This window comes from Dromiciops gliroides, chromosome 2 (genome assembly GCF_019393635.1).
Source record: "Dromiciops gliroides isolate mDroGli1 chromosome 2, mDroGli1.pri, whole genome shotgun sequence".
In the NCBI taxonomy this organism is placed as follows: Eukaryota; Metazoa; Chordata; class Mammalia; order Microbiotheria; family Microbiotheriidae; genus Dromiciops; species Dromiciops gliroides.
In genome coordinates this window covers 700,729,626-700,745,813 of record NC_057862.1, presented here as the reverse complement: position 1 = coordinate 700,745,813, position 16,188 = coordinate 700,729,626, and the positions used below count along the sequence as shown (strand labels likewise).

Sequence of the window (16,188 nt, the reverse complement as noted above, 5' to 3'; positions counted from 1 at the left end):
TCTGATCACTGGCTTGGCAGTTTTCAATTCCTTTGGGCAGCTGTCCATAGCAGATGATTTTTATTCCAGGATAAAGCTCCTCCAGGCAGAATGTTGGGGGGTGGAGGTGCCAATGTTGACCCCAAGCCCTTTGGCATGAAGCTGCTTATGGGGACAGCTGAGCCTGCAAGGACTCCATTCCCGGAGGCTGGTGCCCAGTGCATGCCCGCACCTGTGCAGTGGGGGTTCCTCTCTGCTCCCAGTGGGAAATTTCTGGCTCCTTGGTGCTCGCGTGTGTGTGTGTGTGTGTGTGTGTGTGTGTGTGTGTGTGTTCTGTGCGCGCACGCGCTCATGTATCCGCGTGTGTGCGTGTCTGCATTTGTGTACTTGTACAAGTGTGGTTGATGTTGATGGTGGAAGAAATTTTCCATTTGGAGACCTCAGTAGTAGTTTTAATCACAGTCTTTATCCTGGAATAATAGATTCCATCTTGGACACACCTGAGGTCACCTCTGCTGACCCTCTTCTGACCCTCTTCTGAGAGTTCGAACTCCATGTTTGAACATCTTGGGTGGTTCTTCCTTCCTTCCTTCCTTCCTTCCTTCCTTCCTTCCTTCCTTCCTTCCTTCCTTCCTTCCTTCCTTCCTTCCTTCCTTCCTTCCTAACTTCCTTCCTTCCTTCCTAACTTCCTTCCTTCCTTCCTTCCTTCCTTCCTTCCTTCCTTCCTTCCTTCCTTCCTTCCTTCCTTCCTTCCTTCCTTCCTTCCTTCCTTCCTTCCTTCCTTCCTTCCTTCCCTCTTTCCTTCCTTCCTTCCCTACTTCCTTCCTTCCTTCCCTACTTCCTTCCTTCCTTCTTTCCTTCCCTCTTTCCTTCCTTCCTTCCTTCCCTACTTCCTTCTTTCCTTCCCTCCTTCCTTCCTTCCCTCCTTCCTTCCTTCCCTCCTTCCTTCTTTCCTTCCCTCTTTCCTTCCTTCCTTCCTTCCTTCCCTACTTCCTTCCTTCTTTCCTTCCCTCTTTCCTTCCTTCCTTCCTTCCCTACTTCCTTCCTTCCCACCTTCCTTCTTTCCTTCCCTACTTCCTTCCTTCCTTCCCTACTTCCTTCCTTCCTTCCCTACTTCCTTCCTTCCCGCCTTCCTTCTTTCCTTCCCTCTTTCCTTCCTTCCCTACTTCCTTCCTCCCTTCCCGACTTCCTTCCTTCCCAACTTCCTCCCTCCCTCCCCCCCTCGTGTTGTGTCTGTGCAGTTCCTTGTGATCACTGTGTCTTTGGCTTGGGGTAGTTGTTTTCCTGTGACATCCCTGTGAGCCTCTGTCCTTTGGTGCTATTACACGGTTTGGGAAGAGGGCAGACCCTTCAGTCTTCCTTTTGACCGATTGATTATTCCCTTGGCTTCCATTGCTGCTCTCGTGATGTCCCCCAGGGACACATTAGGTGATGTTGGGATTGTTTTTGGGGAGCTCTGCACCCCCTTGAAAGAGGAGTCTGCATGGGGCTTTGCCTGCAAATGTCATAATTGGGAGTCATGGTCGCTTGCCTGCATTCCACAGCCCTGGGGCTGCCCCTCCCGGGCCTGGTCCCCTTGCCAGGTCTGGAGCCAGCTCCGCTTTTGGCTCAGGGCTCCTCAGGTTTGGGCCCAGGTCTGGGACCACCTGGTTAGAGCAGAGAGGACACTGCTTGTTCCGGGAGGCCTGTGGGCTGCATTGCTATTGCTCTGTCCTCCCCAGGCACCCCTTCTTCACTAGTTCCCAGCATGCTCCTGGAGGCCCAGAGCCATAGGAATCCCAGCAGCAGGTGGGTGGGAATGTGAGGAGAGGAGGCTTAAGGAAGAGATCGAGGTGGGGTCACTTCTCTCCTTGGAGGGTCCTGCTTATCATGACCATTTCAGAGAAGAGTCATTTCCCAGGCAGGACGTGATCTGTCTCACCTCCCCTCACCAGCAGTGATCAGAGACAGGAAACACGTCCACGTCTTCTGATGACAGGGGAGAATTGCATGAGAGGCTAGCTGGAGGAGAACGGTGTCTTCAGCCCACCCCTTGCAAAACAGTTTCACAGAAAAATTCGGTTTTCGACATGAACCCCTTGGTGGTGGCTATAAAAACGTCCCCTAATTTGCTCTCAGGAAAGCCGATGACTTTCCTGTATCCCAGGGCACCGTTGTGATCATCTGGCCCTTCATCTGGGGGCCAGAGCAGCAGTCATCTGTCTTGTCCCTAATAGTTGCTTCTGAGTGCTCAGGGGCACCAAGACCAGGCCTGGGGGCTGAGAGCTCTGCAGAGGTAGGGGTGTCCTCTTGCAAAGACACCCCGCCTCTCCCTGATGCGTGGGGGGCAGAGCTTTCCATCTCTTCTCCCAGACCCCGAGGTCAGCGGTGAAGCCAAGACTTGACACCTTCGAGGCGAGAGGGCTGATTTGGCCACCAGGCAGGGGCTGTGGGCAAGGGAGTAGGCCCGAACTTCTGTAGTATCTCCAAAGGACAGGGTGCCTGGGCTGTGCCCTCGGGCGTTTTGAGAAGTGGTGACAGTGGGGGGTTGGGGACAGCTTGTGCCAGACTCCCTTCGCAAGGAGCTGCTTCTTGCTCTGGCCCCTTGCCCTGAGCTCATGTGGCTCTCGCCAGAGCCCAGAACTAGCTCCTGTTCCTGCTTGGCCCCTTGGGCTCATCTCTGCTTGTTTCCCTCTGTCCCCAGACTCTTTCTCGGGGAGGCTGGAGGAGCAAACCAAAATAAGCCTAGTTCCAGGAAAGTCTTTGCTTGAGTGTGCCCTCTTGTTGTAGGTGTCTGATTATCTGGAGGTGATCAAGGAGCCCATGGACTTATCCACAGTCATTACCAGGATTGATAAACACAACTATCTAACCGCTAAGGACTTCCTGAACGACATTGATCTCATCTGCAACAACGCGTTAGAGTACAACCCCGACAAAGACCCTGGAGGTAAAGGGGGGGGGGGGCAGAGACATTCACAGTGCCCTTAAAAGGGAGAGAGCAGAGGGCTGTGCGGGGGCCACAGGACAGTGTGGACTGAAGGCACGATTGCGGGCAGTGGGTCTTTTCGGGGTCACTTCCCAGCTAAATGCCTCCCAGGTGAAGAACCTCCAGGTTCTTCCGTCAGAGAGGACAAAGCATTTAAAGAGCCAGAGCATGGAGAGAAGACTCCCAGCGAGGCTGTTCTGGTGAGGGGGGCCTCAGGCTCTCGATCTGGTGCCCTGGTATAGCTTGTCTGAACGTGGGCCTGCCTTCTCCCACCTGGAGGGGTGCTGACACTGGAGTCCCAGTGGGGAGGACCGTTACAATAACGAAGGGGGCTGGCGCGGGCCGGCGTGGGCCGGCGTAGGCCAGCGAGGGCCACGGAAGCTTGTGTTTACTGCTGTGCTTGTCTTCCTCTCTGGCGAGCAGGCCAGTGACACAGAGCTGTGTTCTTTCATTGTCTGTGCTGTCCTGCAGTATGAGCTGGTTTGGTTTGCAGGAAACCTTGCGTTTCTCTGGCGTGCTCTCCTGCCTTGGGTCTGAATGGGGACTGTTGGGGTGGCCCCCTCCCAAAGCAGAGAACGGGCTTAGCATCCCCACAGCTTCTAGCAACTTGAAGCCCTTGGAGCCCCCGCTTGGTTAGCTGTCCCTGGGTCGGAGGGAAAGCTGCCGTCTGTGGATGCTCCCTTCCTTAGGAATAGACACACAACAGCAACCAGGAGGTGTCGAAGGTTCAGCAGCAGTGGTGAAGAAACCTCCTTTTGTTGTGAGAACAATGCGATTGAGCTTCATTGTTTTTAAAAGGCTTGGTGCTGGGTGCTCCAGCTTTTGCCTGCCCTGAGCTTTTACTAATGTCAGTTGACAAAGATGAGCCAGCAGCTCAATCCAGCCATGTCAGTTGAGCACCCACTGTGCGCCATTTTGTTGGGGATGGTAAATGGAGTTGCTCACAGATCGGCTGGTCTCACCTGCCTGTTAGACAGATGTTCAGCTGGAAGTCAGCGAGTGTCTGTCTTCCCAGACACCTTTCAGTTGTTCTGGCAAACGTTTTTATGTTTTAAACTGGTGAAGCACTTGACCTAGGAGAGTTTGAAGCAAGTGAGAATTGGACTTCCAATTTTTTTTTAAGTGTCAGGATGTTGGCCAACCACAACGTTGTTGGCAAGAAAAGCTTTATTTTTAAGTGGTCAGGGGGGAGGTTAGCCATTAATGACTGTGGATGGAAAAATCCATCTTCCCCGTAAGGTCGATTGTATTTGGTTTTGGTTTGTAAGGTGGCTGTGGCCAGGCGTTCCTCCCGGCTGAGGAAGGAATGTTGGCTGGACTGTTGGCTCATTGCTCACTCGGGCTTGCCGGGTCAATCAGTTCTTCCATCTTGAGTTAGTTTAAAATGAGGTCAGATCATCCATAAAGCCACAAGTCACCTCCTGCAGGATGCCACAATGGACTGAAGGGGGCTCCCCTTCTATCACTTGGGGCTCTCAAGTCCTTTTCATGATGGTTGGTCTGGTTTATGTGATAGGGAGCTGTCTGATATGGGGGGGGGGGAGACCAGCTATTGAATCTTTTGTAAGGCCTGATCTCCTTATTTTTAGGTTTTTGTTTTATTGAGATTAAAAATAAACATAAGCAGAGATTCCAACGTTTTCTTCCCACCTCTCCACTTCGGAGGCCACTGCTCGAGGGAAGTCCTTCGTCAGATGGGCCCAGGAGAGTCAGGAGGAACTGTGGGGGACATGGGCCTCTTTCTTGGTGCCCAGAAGCTCTGCTCTTCCTCCTGGTGGCTCTCTGTGACACTGGCACATTCTTAACTTGTCACGTGGAACTCTGGTGGAGAGTGTGGCATGTGGGGTGTCTGGACCTAAGGTTCATCAGTGTAGACACTATCCTGTGGGTGGAAACTTTCTTGACTGATGCCCTTGGTGACCAGTCCAAAACATCCGAGTTGGAGAGAGTAGGTTGGGGCCCTGAGGGGTGCCCGAGGCTGAGCTTGCTGACTCTTGCTGGCCCTTTTGTAACGATACATTCCTGTCTTGGGAGTTCCAAAGATGGGCTTTTGTTCCAGGAAGAATATTGGTGTTGTGTTCATCTGTAGTGCCTGCCCATCCCCTGGACTAGACACTCTTCTTGTGTGCTGAGTCAGCTCAACCTGAGTCATTCTGGATGCCTTCTAGGAAGCTCTGAGATACCCTCAGGCTTGATGTATATGGCAAATGCCACATGCAGACCAGAGCCTCTGAAGGGGCCAGCAATGCCTGCACAATCTCTTTCAACTAGACTTTGTCTAGGGTGTGTCCTTGGACCATAGCCAGCCCCTTTGGGACCCACCTGTCTTCTTGTTTAGCTGATGTTCTGCTCATAGCCATTGATTCCACCATGGCATCTCTCTGGTGGCATCTCTTAAGGCCTTGTATGGATTGGGTTTGGGAGATTCGAGTCTTTCCATTGCCCTTTGGTTTTCCTAAATTGAATGCTGCTTTCTGGTTAGCAGAGATGGATACTGGAATCTGCGGGGGACTCTAATTGTGCTGTCATTTTTGAGAGCCTGTGTAACCCCTTCATCTGTCTGTGGACAGATATCTCCAGTGAGATTTTGAGTAGTTGAGGTAGAGATGGGCTATGAATACCAATGTGTTGTTGGTTTTTTCCCATAGCGTGATAACCTCCTTGTCTTTTCTGAGGGTGGGATGTGCTCCGGTGAGTTTTGTGACTGGGATCAGTGGCAGCACAGGCCCCCTTTCAGTGTTCGTGGTTGGGGCCAGCCGCTCCAGTACTCTTGGTTTTCCTCGGTGCTGAGCGGGTAAGAGTCCGGAGAGCATAGGACCAGGAGGGACTGTCTCTGTTGTTGAAGTGAGACAGATCTTTTGATCTGTTTCATCCTCAGACATTCTCAGGAGGGTCTGGTTTAATTGAGTCACTACGCAGGGTTCCTCTAAGCTTGTTCTCTCGCCCATCGTCTTCCAGCATTCTCCCGTAGAATTTACCATCAAGTTGTGTTCTCTTTATACTAAACAAGCTTCTGTAGCCACGTGGGTCATTTGTGGGGGGCTTAAATGCCTTTTGATTTTTCAGTTGCCGCAGGTCAGGGCGGCACAGTTTTGATTGCGCAGCACATGTTTCCTTTGTTTTCTTGTCATTTTATATGGGTCTTGGTCTCTGAGTGTCAACAGGCCACAGAAGGGTTGACACGAATAGTCAGTTGTTTTTATGTCAGTAGCAGTCCTTTTGTTCATTATCACTTAGCCATTTTCACTTTGGGATGATATTCCTCCTCGTGCCCAGCGCCTCTGTGCCTTTTCTTTGAATTCAGTTCAGTGGACATTGACCCAGCATTTCCCACATGTCAGGCTCTGTAGACCCTGCAGTCCAAAAACAGGACAGAACGGGCCAGCCCCTGCCCTCCCAGAGAGATGGAGATGCAGGATGTGGAGGGGCCAAGGAAGGCTTCCTGGAAGAGGTGGTCTCTGAGCTGAACCTTTCAGGGAGACAGAGCTTCTGAGAGGGGTGGAGAAGAGGGAGCAACATGTTCTGCGTGTGGGCCGTGGACTGGAAGGAGAGGGGATGGGAGGGGCGAGCCTGCGACACCGAGTTTGCTCCTTGGGGTGGTCCTGCTGAAGTCTTGATCCCAAGGAGAAAGCCCTAAAACCAGCCGGGACTCTGCTTGCACACACAAGCGTGCATACACAGACACACAGCAGTGTGTGCGGGTGCCCTTGTCTCCTCCATTAGAGTAGCAGTTTCCATCAGGCAGAGACTGTGCCCGCTTGGGCCTAGTAGCCACCGCTAGGTCTGGCACAAAGCACAGTGTTGATGGAGAGAGGCTTGTCTGCTGAGTCACCAGGTGCTCCTCGGTGCATGTTCTCAGTCCTCCCTCAAACCTCAGGGCCACAGAGGGTGGATAAGCCTCTCTCCACACTGCAGGCCTTGGCATGCTTGGCAACCACCGCCAACAGAATTTCTCTCTGGCAGTGACGGACTCCAAGAGAAGACCATGAGAAAGGGGAGGTCCCATGTAGACAGCATCTGCAAGTCCATTCTGGGTCCTTGAAGAGGCACGTGGCCTTCCTGTGGTTGTCCCCTGGGCTTTGGCCTGGGCCCCCTGCTCTTCTGTGTGTTTTTTTAAATTATTGTGGCTACTGTATTTTATAAATGAGTTGCTATTTATATATTAATTGCTACCGTACCCATTTTGGCAGTAAGCATTTATTTTTATTTTTTATTCATTTATTTGTTTATTCATTTATCTATCTAATAATTGCGGGGCATTGAAGGTTAAGTGAGTTGCCCAGGGTCACACAGCTAGCAAGTGTTTAGTGTCTGAGGCTGGATTTGAATTCAGGTCCTCCTGAATCCAGGGCTGGTGCTCTATCCACTGCGCCACCTAGCTGCCCCCAGCATTCATTATTAATTAATGTCATATATACCAGTAAAGAACTGACTGTGTGTTCCCTAACTTCTCATAGTCTCAGGCTTTCATACCTATATAGTCCAAAGAGGAAGAGCAAGGGGCAGGAGAGGGCAAAGAGAGAATGATGGGTCATTGTATATTGATCTAAGCTAATTGGTCATAGCATTATTCAGTTCCATTGACTTGAGGGTGGTCTAGACATTTTGCAAAAGGGCAAGTTCCTGCATCAAAAGAATCACTTTCCATCTCCTTTGTTTCCCTTGGGTTCATCCCAGGTAAGAGCTGAACTTTCTGGAGTGAGGGAGAGAGAGCACTAACACTGATCTTTGGGTCTCCCCTAGAAATCCATTATTAGTAATTATCTTCTCACATCTAGACTGGGTCTCTTGGGGATTTCATCATTTCCAGTGGGTTGAGGGATCATCTCAGTAAATGATTTTCCACTTCATTGGTCCAGTCCTATCCTTTTTCCTGAGCTCCATGTCAAATCAGCAAGCATTGATTAAGTGCCTGTTGTGTATGTGGCAGAAACCTTCCTTGGGCTCACAGTTGAATGGGGGAAGCAGTATGTAAACAAATATGTACCAACATAATGGAGAAAGGAGAATCTGGGAACACTCACCAGGGGAAGGTACTAGTGTTAAGAAGGACCAGGAAAGATCTCTTGCCCCAAGTGTGATTTTAGCTGAGACTTGGAGGGAGCCAAGGTGGTGATGCCGGAGTGAGGAGAGAATGCCAGAGGGAAGAACCCGTCAGACTGCCCAGAGTCAAAAGACAGTGTCATGTGTGGCCCCCAAGGAGGCCAGGCTAGGAACCTGGGCAAGCCTGTCTCAGTTTCCTTATCTGTCATGCCCCTGCTTCTGCGAGCCTCTTTGTAAAGCACCATCCCGATGCTCATTATCACTGTTGTTAGTACACCTTGTGTGTACAGTTATTTTTATGTCATCTTCTCCATGAAACATGAGCATCTTGTGGAAAGGCACCTGTCTGACGTGCAGCAAGTAAGGCACTGATTGCCAAGTTGGGCCCAACAAAAAATGGCTGAAATAACTAGAGATTGCTCATGGCTGGGCTGCTCCAACATCATGGAATGACACACCCTCTAAATTAATTTATATATTGAATGAGATCCAAACTCCTGGAATCTCCAGGGAAGTCAAGTCACTAGGCATTTATTAAGCACTTACTGTGTGCCAGGCCAGTGAGGAAAGTCAGGAATATGGTCCCAGCCCTCTGATGGTAGCGGGCAAACCCATGGGTTTGGACAGGCTCTGGCCAGGGATGACGGACCCTTGGTGACTGTCCCTCTGCTTACTTCACAGATAAAATCATCAGGCACCGGGCTTGCACTTTGAAGGACACTGCGCATGCCATCATCGCTGCGGAACTTGACCCGGAATTTAACAAACTTTGTGAAGAAATCAAGGAATCCAGAAGGAAAAGAGGTGAGCGTACTGGGGTCTGGCCACTGCCTGGGCAGTGACACTTGTAAGAGTCCAAGGAGTGTCGGTGTCCGCCTTCCCTTTAGAGGGGCCTGCGCACCTGTCCCTGGCCCTGCCTCGACTTCAACCTTGCAGGTTGTTGTGCCCCGCGCAGGGCCGGCCTGAGGTCCAGCAGCCGCTTCTCCATTCACAGGTTTACCGGTGACCACAGAACAAGTCAGTCCCCCTGGCTCTGCGGCACGCAGGGCGGAAACGAGAACGGAGGAGGCATTCCGCAGTAAACAGAGACACGCTATGGATGTCTGGCACCACCCCGCAAACAAATGTGCCTGTGAGTCCATGCCCTTGTTGCGATGAGGAGAGGCGGCTGAGGTCCGAGTCACCTACAGCCCGGCCTCAGTGCCCCCCACGCGCTCATCTCCCTTGGCCCAGAGTGCGTAGCTCGGGGCTCCTCCTTGTGGAGAGGGGGCTGCCTGTTGACTGACCTTTGGGGCGTCTGGCTCCCTGGTCACTGGACTCGGCAGTGTCCCTGTCTCACCAGCAGGTGGTGCACGGAGCTCATTTGTGGCCAGTCTTGGGGCTGATTCTCCTGCTCTGTCTCTGGAGTCCGGCTCGGGGCGTGGCTATATTTTGGTCAGACTCAGCCACAGGGTGGCCTGGTGATGCCAGCGGACCCCTTGGCCGGAACAGGCGACCACTGGCTGGGCTGGCTGCGCCCTGCAAACAGCCTCCTGCCAGACACCTCTCAGGAAGAGTGAGGACATCCCGGCCCAAGTACTTACTCAGACACTTGGTGCCCACGGGGGCGTCTGCTCGTGTAGGGAGGGCAGGCAGCTGGACAGGAGAGGTGAACCCTCCTCATGCATGGAAGGGCCAGCCCCTGACCCCTCCCTGGCTCCTGCCAGCGGCAGCTTGGGAGCATAAACCCCCCCGGGGGATGCGGAGCTCAGGCGCCACAGGTGGCAACGAGCGCCTTCTTTGTAGGAGGGTAGGCCCCGGGAGGGAGTCTTGGCACAGACATGTCGTCGTGTCTGGGTCTGCCTCAGTGGACAGAAGCAACCGAATGCCTCTAGACACCGGCCCTGGCTGCGGGCCTCACTTCCCTCCTCTGAGATCCGGGACGCTCAGGCGGCCTCCTCTGTGATGAGAGAGAGCAGAACCGACAAGGGTTAAAGCAGGGAGGCGGCCAGGATGTAGGGAGATGGGCCTCCTGATGTGTCTGAGAGGGAGAGGAGGGGGCCCGTGACAGACCGATGTGGAGGTCAGCAGTTCATTGCCCCAGCACAGCTCCCCACCTGCCTTTGTGCTCCTGCTGACGCCTTCTCCCAGGAGCCCCTTTGGAGCAGGGCTGTGGGGCGGCAGTGGGTGGGCTCTTGGGTGGGCTCTGAGCCCCGCACTCACTCCGGGTCAGCTGGAGGCGGTTGGCGCTGCCCGCCGGAGCTGGTGTTGCTGTCACTTCCTGGGGTCCTTCCCTTGCGTCGCCCCCAAGAGAAACTGAGCGCTCTTTCCGCCGTCTGATGCCTGCCTTTGTTTGTCTGTGAATCAGTCCGGGTCCGGAGGAAGTCGAGGCGGCGCTCCCAGTGGGGCAAGGGCATCATCAAGAAGAGGAAGGCCAACAACTTGAAAAAAGACGAGGCTGACTACGACAGCCCGCCCGCGGGCAGGAAGCTGCTTGAGAATGGCGAGTTCGAAGTCAGCCCAGACTGCCCTGAGGAGAACGGAGAGGAGAACGGGGACCTGTCCATGACCAACGACGAGTCGTCCTGCGACGTCATGGACCTGGAGCCGGAGCCGCGGCTCGACAACGGGCCCCGGGCCTCCACTGAGGAGGAGAGCTCCAACGAGTCCCTGCCGGCCAACAGCAGCGGCCTTGTGCTGAAGCCGCAGCAGGGGCCCAAGGAGGAGCCCCTTCCCCGAGTGGGGGGCTGCCTCAATGGTGAGGCCGCCGTCGACAGCCCAGAGAGTCCCCGAGGCCCATCTGGCTCCGCTGCCGACACCACCCTTCCGGAGCTCCACACTCCTCTAGAGGATCGCACGAAAGAGAAAACAGAGACTCCCCAGCACGGTCCCAGCGGGGATGCTGAGAAGCGACTCAGTCCCGAGGGCCCCCCGAGTCTCAGTGATGAGAGGGCCGAGCACAGCACAGACCTCGAGGGGAAGGAGTCGGAGCCCGATAAAGAAGGTACGGCCCCTGTGTGTGAATGCGCTCTTGGCCTGAGTGTCTAGCCAGGCGGCCCCAGGGCTTTGGTCCCGGCCTCTCCCATCTTGTGCCTGCCTGTCCTTCCTCAGAAGCCCCGACCCTGCTCAATGCCTGCCTTCCCCTCGTGTCTCTGCTTGTAGGTGCTGCTCGGGGCAAGAGGTACCGTAAGCTGGTCTTGGAGCCATCCCGCACAGCGAGCCTGGACCTGGTGCCGGAGGAGCCCTTGGAGCCCGTGCCCGCCCTGGTAGTGGACCACGAGCGGCTGAAGGTGAGTGAGCAGCCCCCCGGGGGGGGGTGTCCCTGTTGGGGGGTGCGGCTTCAGTACCTGCAGGAGAAGACCCACTCTCTTCTTCCCCGCTGTACCTGTAGAAGCTGCTGGATTTGCTGGTCAAGAGAAGCAACAACTTGGCCGTGGATCAGCTGGAGAGGTTGTACTCCCTGCTCAGTCAGTGCATCTACCGACATCGCAAAGACTACGACAAGTCCCGACTCGTGGAGGTGAGAGAGAAAGAAGGCTGGTGGCCATTGTCTGGCTGATGCGCAATTGGCCTGGGATAGCCAAGAGCAGAGAATGCCAGCTTCACGGGGCTCTCGGGGTTTGGAGCGCGTGGGCCGGGGCCTGCTCCCAAGGAGCTCGCTCAGATGCCCAGGGACGAGTATGTGTGGTGGGGAGGGGCGGAGAAGGCATCTGCCGCGTCTGGGTTTAGCTCTCTGGCTGCTGAGGAGCAAGGCTCTCTGTGAGATTTCTGAGCCATGTCCATCTTCCCATTTCCTGCTGTCGCTCTCCTCCCCTTCCTCCTGTCAGAGCTGTCCTTTGCCCCAGGCACAGGCAGTGGAGCGGAGCCCTTCTCCCTCTGCAGAGTGGGTGGGGGGCTCTGGGTGGGGCACAGGTTGTTTCTCAGGTGTGCGTCCAGCTATAGAGGGACTCGGGACACAGGGCATTTCACTGAGGTTTTTCACTGAGGATGTATGTTCAGACCAAAGGTCCACCGTGCTTTGGGCCCTTTGGATGGGCCTGTGGGCATTCCTTGCAGTGGTGGGGATGGCAGCCCATCTGTGGCCTCTCCTTCCCATGGAGGTGCCCAGCCCCCTGTGGCAGTCTGTAGTCCACCTGCCATCCCACTTTACTTTTGACCCTCCCTGTGTGGCTGTGGGCTTCTGACCCTGCCTAGAGCCACATGAGATGAGCCAGGGCTCCCTCTGGTCACTCTCCACAGAGAAAAGGAGGAATTGCTCAGTAGATATTGGCCAAGCGGGCACTGGGCCCCTGAACATGGGTCCTCGTCGCCTCTGTGACCTCCTGCTGGGCTGGGCTGGACTGGGCGTGGTTGGGGCGGATGAATGAGTGCCCTGTGGGATGATGCGCTGCTCTCTCTTTGCTCGCAGGAGATGGAAAGAACTGTCCATCTGTTTGAGACGTTCCTCTGAGCTCGCTCCCCTGCTCTCCTCTCTTTCTCCACGCTGCTCGTGAGGACGGGCAGGCGGGCGGGCGGGCAGCCTTCTCTGAGCCATTCACTTCGTGATTGCACCAAGCCTGTGTGGAGCCTCGGTCCGGGCCAAAGGGCTCGCTCCCCTTTCCCTCTGTTGCATTTGGTGCTATTGTCTCAGGTACCTGAAACCAGCCAGCCTACAAGAACCAAACCGAACTTCAGGCACATGTTGTATTTCCACAGACTGAACACAACGTCACCGTGTGGAGACTTTGGTGCTACAGAAATTGTTCTCCCTCTGCTTCACCTCCGGTGGGCAGGCCAGCTGACGTGAGAAAGCGGGATGGGGGCAGTTCCAGCCACGTGGGGTTCTGGGAACAGTGGGCAGCCGTGGGTCTTGTCTCCCCCTCCCCGTCTTCTCGCCCTTTGCTTCTCTTACCGCATTGGCTACAGTGTGTTCTGGTGGGACGCTGGGGAACAGGATGTGATGAGGAGAGGAGGCTCTCTCGGACTGCTTTTAATGTGCCTTTTAATTCATTGGAGAAAGATAAGGCTACAGACGGGGAGGGGGGGGGGGGTTGTAGCAGATGACTGCGAGAGCTTCAAGGAAGGATGGCCGACACATCTTCCCCCCCCCCCCCCCTCGGGTGGCCATCAGAGGAAGCTGCCGATTGACCAAAATGGTGACCACTTTTTCCTGTAGGGTCTCTTGCTTTTCTAGAAATATCACATTGGAAAGACAAAGCAAAACAAAACCTTTTCTGCATTCATTGCTGACCATGCTGACCAGAGCATAATCAGCGCGGGCCTCCCTGTGTTCTCTCCATGATGTCTTTATCAATTGTCCATGATGAGTGAATTCAGGCCCCCCTTTTAAAGCCAGGACTTGCCAAGTGACCAGAGAAAAGAGGGAATTGGTCTGCAGGGCGTGTTGTGTGTATCATCCGTGTCCTTCCTGCCCCCTCCCCCGTTCTCTGTATGTCTCCATTGCACGGAGGCTCTGATGGCGCAGTCCAGGCACAAACAGTATTAGTCAGAAATCTATTCTCCCATCTTTCCCCCTGTGTTGTTCTCCTCCCCCCCCCCCAAAAAAAAAAAAGTTATTAATTTGGACCCATTTTGGGTCTGTCATTCACAAATCGGTATGGATTCTAGCTCTTGAGAGGTGAATTGTGGGTCAGGAGCTCTAGAAGTTGGACACAACCCTGGCTCTCCCCAAAAGGCAGGTGCCCCACTGCCTGTTTCTCTGAGGTAGTCAGGGACGTGCCCAGACCAGCTGCCCAGGATCACCTCCTTCTCCATCAGCATCACTCACCCACAGGTGCATCTTTCCCATATATGCAACACACGGCGTGTTTGGGCTTCATTTGCGTAGTCTGAGACTACTGCGGAGGTGTGGGGCGACCTCAGCTTTTTGTATTTATGACCACCAGTGTTTACAAAGCCCTGTGAGCTTTTGAGCACCGTGGCCACAGCCGTCAGTGCCCACAGGAGCTCAGGCTAAGGTCCTCGCTCCTCTGCTGTCCGTCCCTGCTGCGTGGAGCTGTTGGTGTGGACGGACGCAAGAGGTGGCTCCCTCGCGCCTCGCTTTCCCTTTTTAAAATGCCACTTGTTCCCTTAATCCCTATTCCTAAGAGACTTTGACTTTGTAGCATTCATCGCTCGAGATGCGTCCCATGTCCAAGCACTGTATTTTGTAGGTGGGCAAGTGCGATTAAAAATCAAACCTTTGAAAAGCGGGGTTTCTGGGGTAGCTCCCATTTGATTCCCAGGAGGATTTTCATGCTTTCTTTAGTATTTATTACCATCATACCTGTTCCAAATATTTTACTGTCTAATACATTAACATTTTGTATTTTGATGAAAATTGTTACAGACTTTGAAGATTTGATGAAATAAAATGTAGCAGATTTTTGTAGCAAGTTTCTGGTAAAAGGGTTTTTGGCAAGTCTCAGGTTCTTGCTGCAGTATTTTTTTTAATCTTGATTCCTGTTTCACTAATTCAGAAGCATTCTGTTCTAGTAACGGCCAAGCTTGTGAATGGCAGAACTTCAGGCTTTCAGTGAGTTCCTCAGTTTGTACGGACCAGATTCTAGCCATCAGTGAGTTTGTTGAGGGATTTTAGGGTGCTTCCGAAAGATCAAGTTGGTTTGTTGGTTTGTTGTTTTCACCTTAATCTAACCCTTATATGTGGATGGAGAAACGGGGGCGAGGACAGCAGCCTGGGAGCGGCCACTTGAGCAGAAGTGGTCTTTGTCACTGAAGCCCCACGGCGTGCTATGTTTCCGTCACAGACGCTGAATAGTTCAGTGAAAAGTGGCTGGCAGAGTTTGCCAAGAGTGTTCACTGTGGCTTACTTAATGTGAGCTTGGTCTTCACTGCGTAGCATCTGGCGAAGACTCTGAAAATTGACCTCTGCTCTTGCTTCCTCTTGTGAAAATTGCAAACGATCAGCTAGCTCTTGGGTCTGTCTAGCGGGTGGCCCAGGGCAGCCGCCCCACCTGGTCACTCCTGGTGATGCAGGAGCTGATGGCCAGGGACCTCACCTGGCGTTAATTCGGGTTGTTGTGTCCTTTGTATGTTACTTGATTTTTTTTTTTTCTCATATGCCAATGTATTTATAGGTTGACTGGGTTTCTTTGGGGGGTGGGGTGGGGTGGGTCGTGGTAATACCTTGTCTTCCCATTCCTTGGTTAAGTTTTCCGTGAATCAGCCGTGGAACCATCCAGTCGGTATCTTCAGTGTCGGGTTCTGTAGCTGGATACAGTTGTCATCATTATAAGTATAATTCTTATTTGTAATCACAAAGTAAGCTTGAATTTGGGCTTGTACCTGCATCTTTTGTATTTTATACGTTTGGTTATTTAGACTTTGGGCGTCCTGTTGTTCAGTTTTGTTCCTGTTCTGTCTACTTGGAGAATTAAGTAGACATCATCCGTGATGGTCTCTTTGGGATTCTGTAGCTCGATTTGGAATTGTGTTAAATTGATGTTTTTGCATTTTGACTTCATTTTGCATTAGTTTGAAGTAAATTATTTAATTTTTTTGGACTTCTGGAATTTTTGAACATTTACTGTAATTTGTAATATACCTGCTGTGAAATACTTGAATAAAGAGGACAAGAAAGACATGTCTTGATCTCAATTAAAGCAGTGGTTGTCTCCTGAGAATGTGCGGAGGGCTTGACCTGGCAGAACAGCTCCTGTGGGCCACAGCCCATCTTGGTCAGAGCCCAAGAGGAGAGATGGAGGGCTTGTGTCATTAGGAGACAATCTCCCTTAACCAGGAAGGAGCCTTGGAGAGAATCCCCCTCTCCGTGGGCTGAGCTTGACTTTAGAGGCCTCTTGCCTCCCTCTGGGCTTCATCTGGCTTCTCACTACTCGCCTTTCCCAGGTGGTGGTGGTGGTGGTCGTAAGAGGTAAGTGGTAGTGGTGGTGGCGGCGGTGGCAGCAGCAGCAATACACAGCCGCTGAGCACTTTGCCTATATTATCTCATTGGAGCTTTACAACTGTGTTACAGTTCAGCAAACGAAAGCAGACAGGTGGAGTGACCTGGCCTGGGCTCCCAGCTGGTGAGTGCCCCAGGTCTCCCTGCCTCACCACCAGGGCTGTGGTGAAAAGTCGTCACCCCATTCTGAAAGGTCCTCCCAACCTGGCTTTTCTTTTAGGGGGTTAATGGGTATGAGTGGAGCTATCATCAGGTTCCTGACAGCCACGTAAATTCTGAGAATTTTCAGGAGAGCCCTCCAGAGAGGGGAGGCTGGACA

The 16,188-nt window shown here is 53.1% G+C and overlaps 1 protein-coding gene across 2 annotated transcripts in view; it reads left to right on the top strand.

Annotated features, from left to right (window-relative positions):
* The window catches only part of ATAD2B (ATPase family AAA domain containing 2B), a 101,162-nt gene extending 85,618 nt beyond the window's left edge, over positions 1 to 15,544 (top strand). For both annotated transcript variants that reach the window (XM_043983983.1, XM_043983982.1), the window contains exons 22-28: positions 2,749 to 2,908; positions 8,672 to 8,794; positions 8,985 to 9,122; positions 10,338 to 10,973; positions 11,132 to 11,259; positions 11,361 to 11,489; positions 12,378 to 15,544. In XM_043983983.1, the coding sequence (XP_043839918.1) occupies positions 2,749 to 2,908; positions 8,672 to 8,794; positions 8,985 to 9,122; positions 10,338 to 10,973; positions 11,132 to 11,259; positions 11,361 to 11,489; positions 12,378 to 12,419 (1,356 nt within the window). In that variant the 3' untranslated portion in view covers positions 12,420 to 15,544. The remainder of the gene's footprint in view (positions 1 to 2,748; positions 2,909 to 8,671; positions 8,795 to 8,984; positions 9,123 to 10,337; positions 10,974 to 11,131; positions 11,260 to 11,360; positions 11,490 to 12,377) is intronic.
* The last annotated feature ends 644 nt before the right edge of the window (positions 15,545 to 16,188 follow it).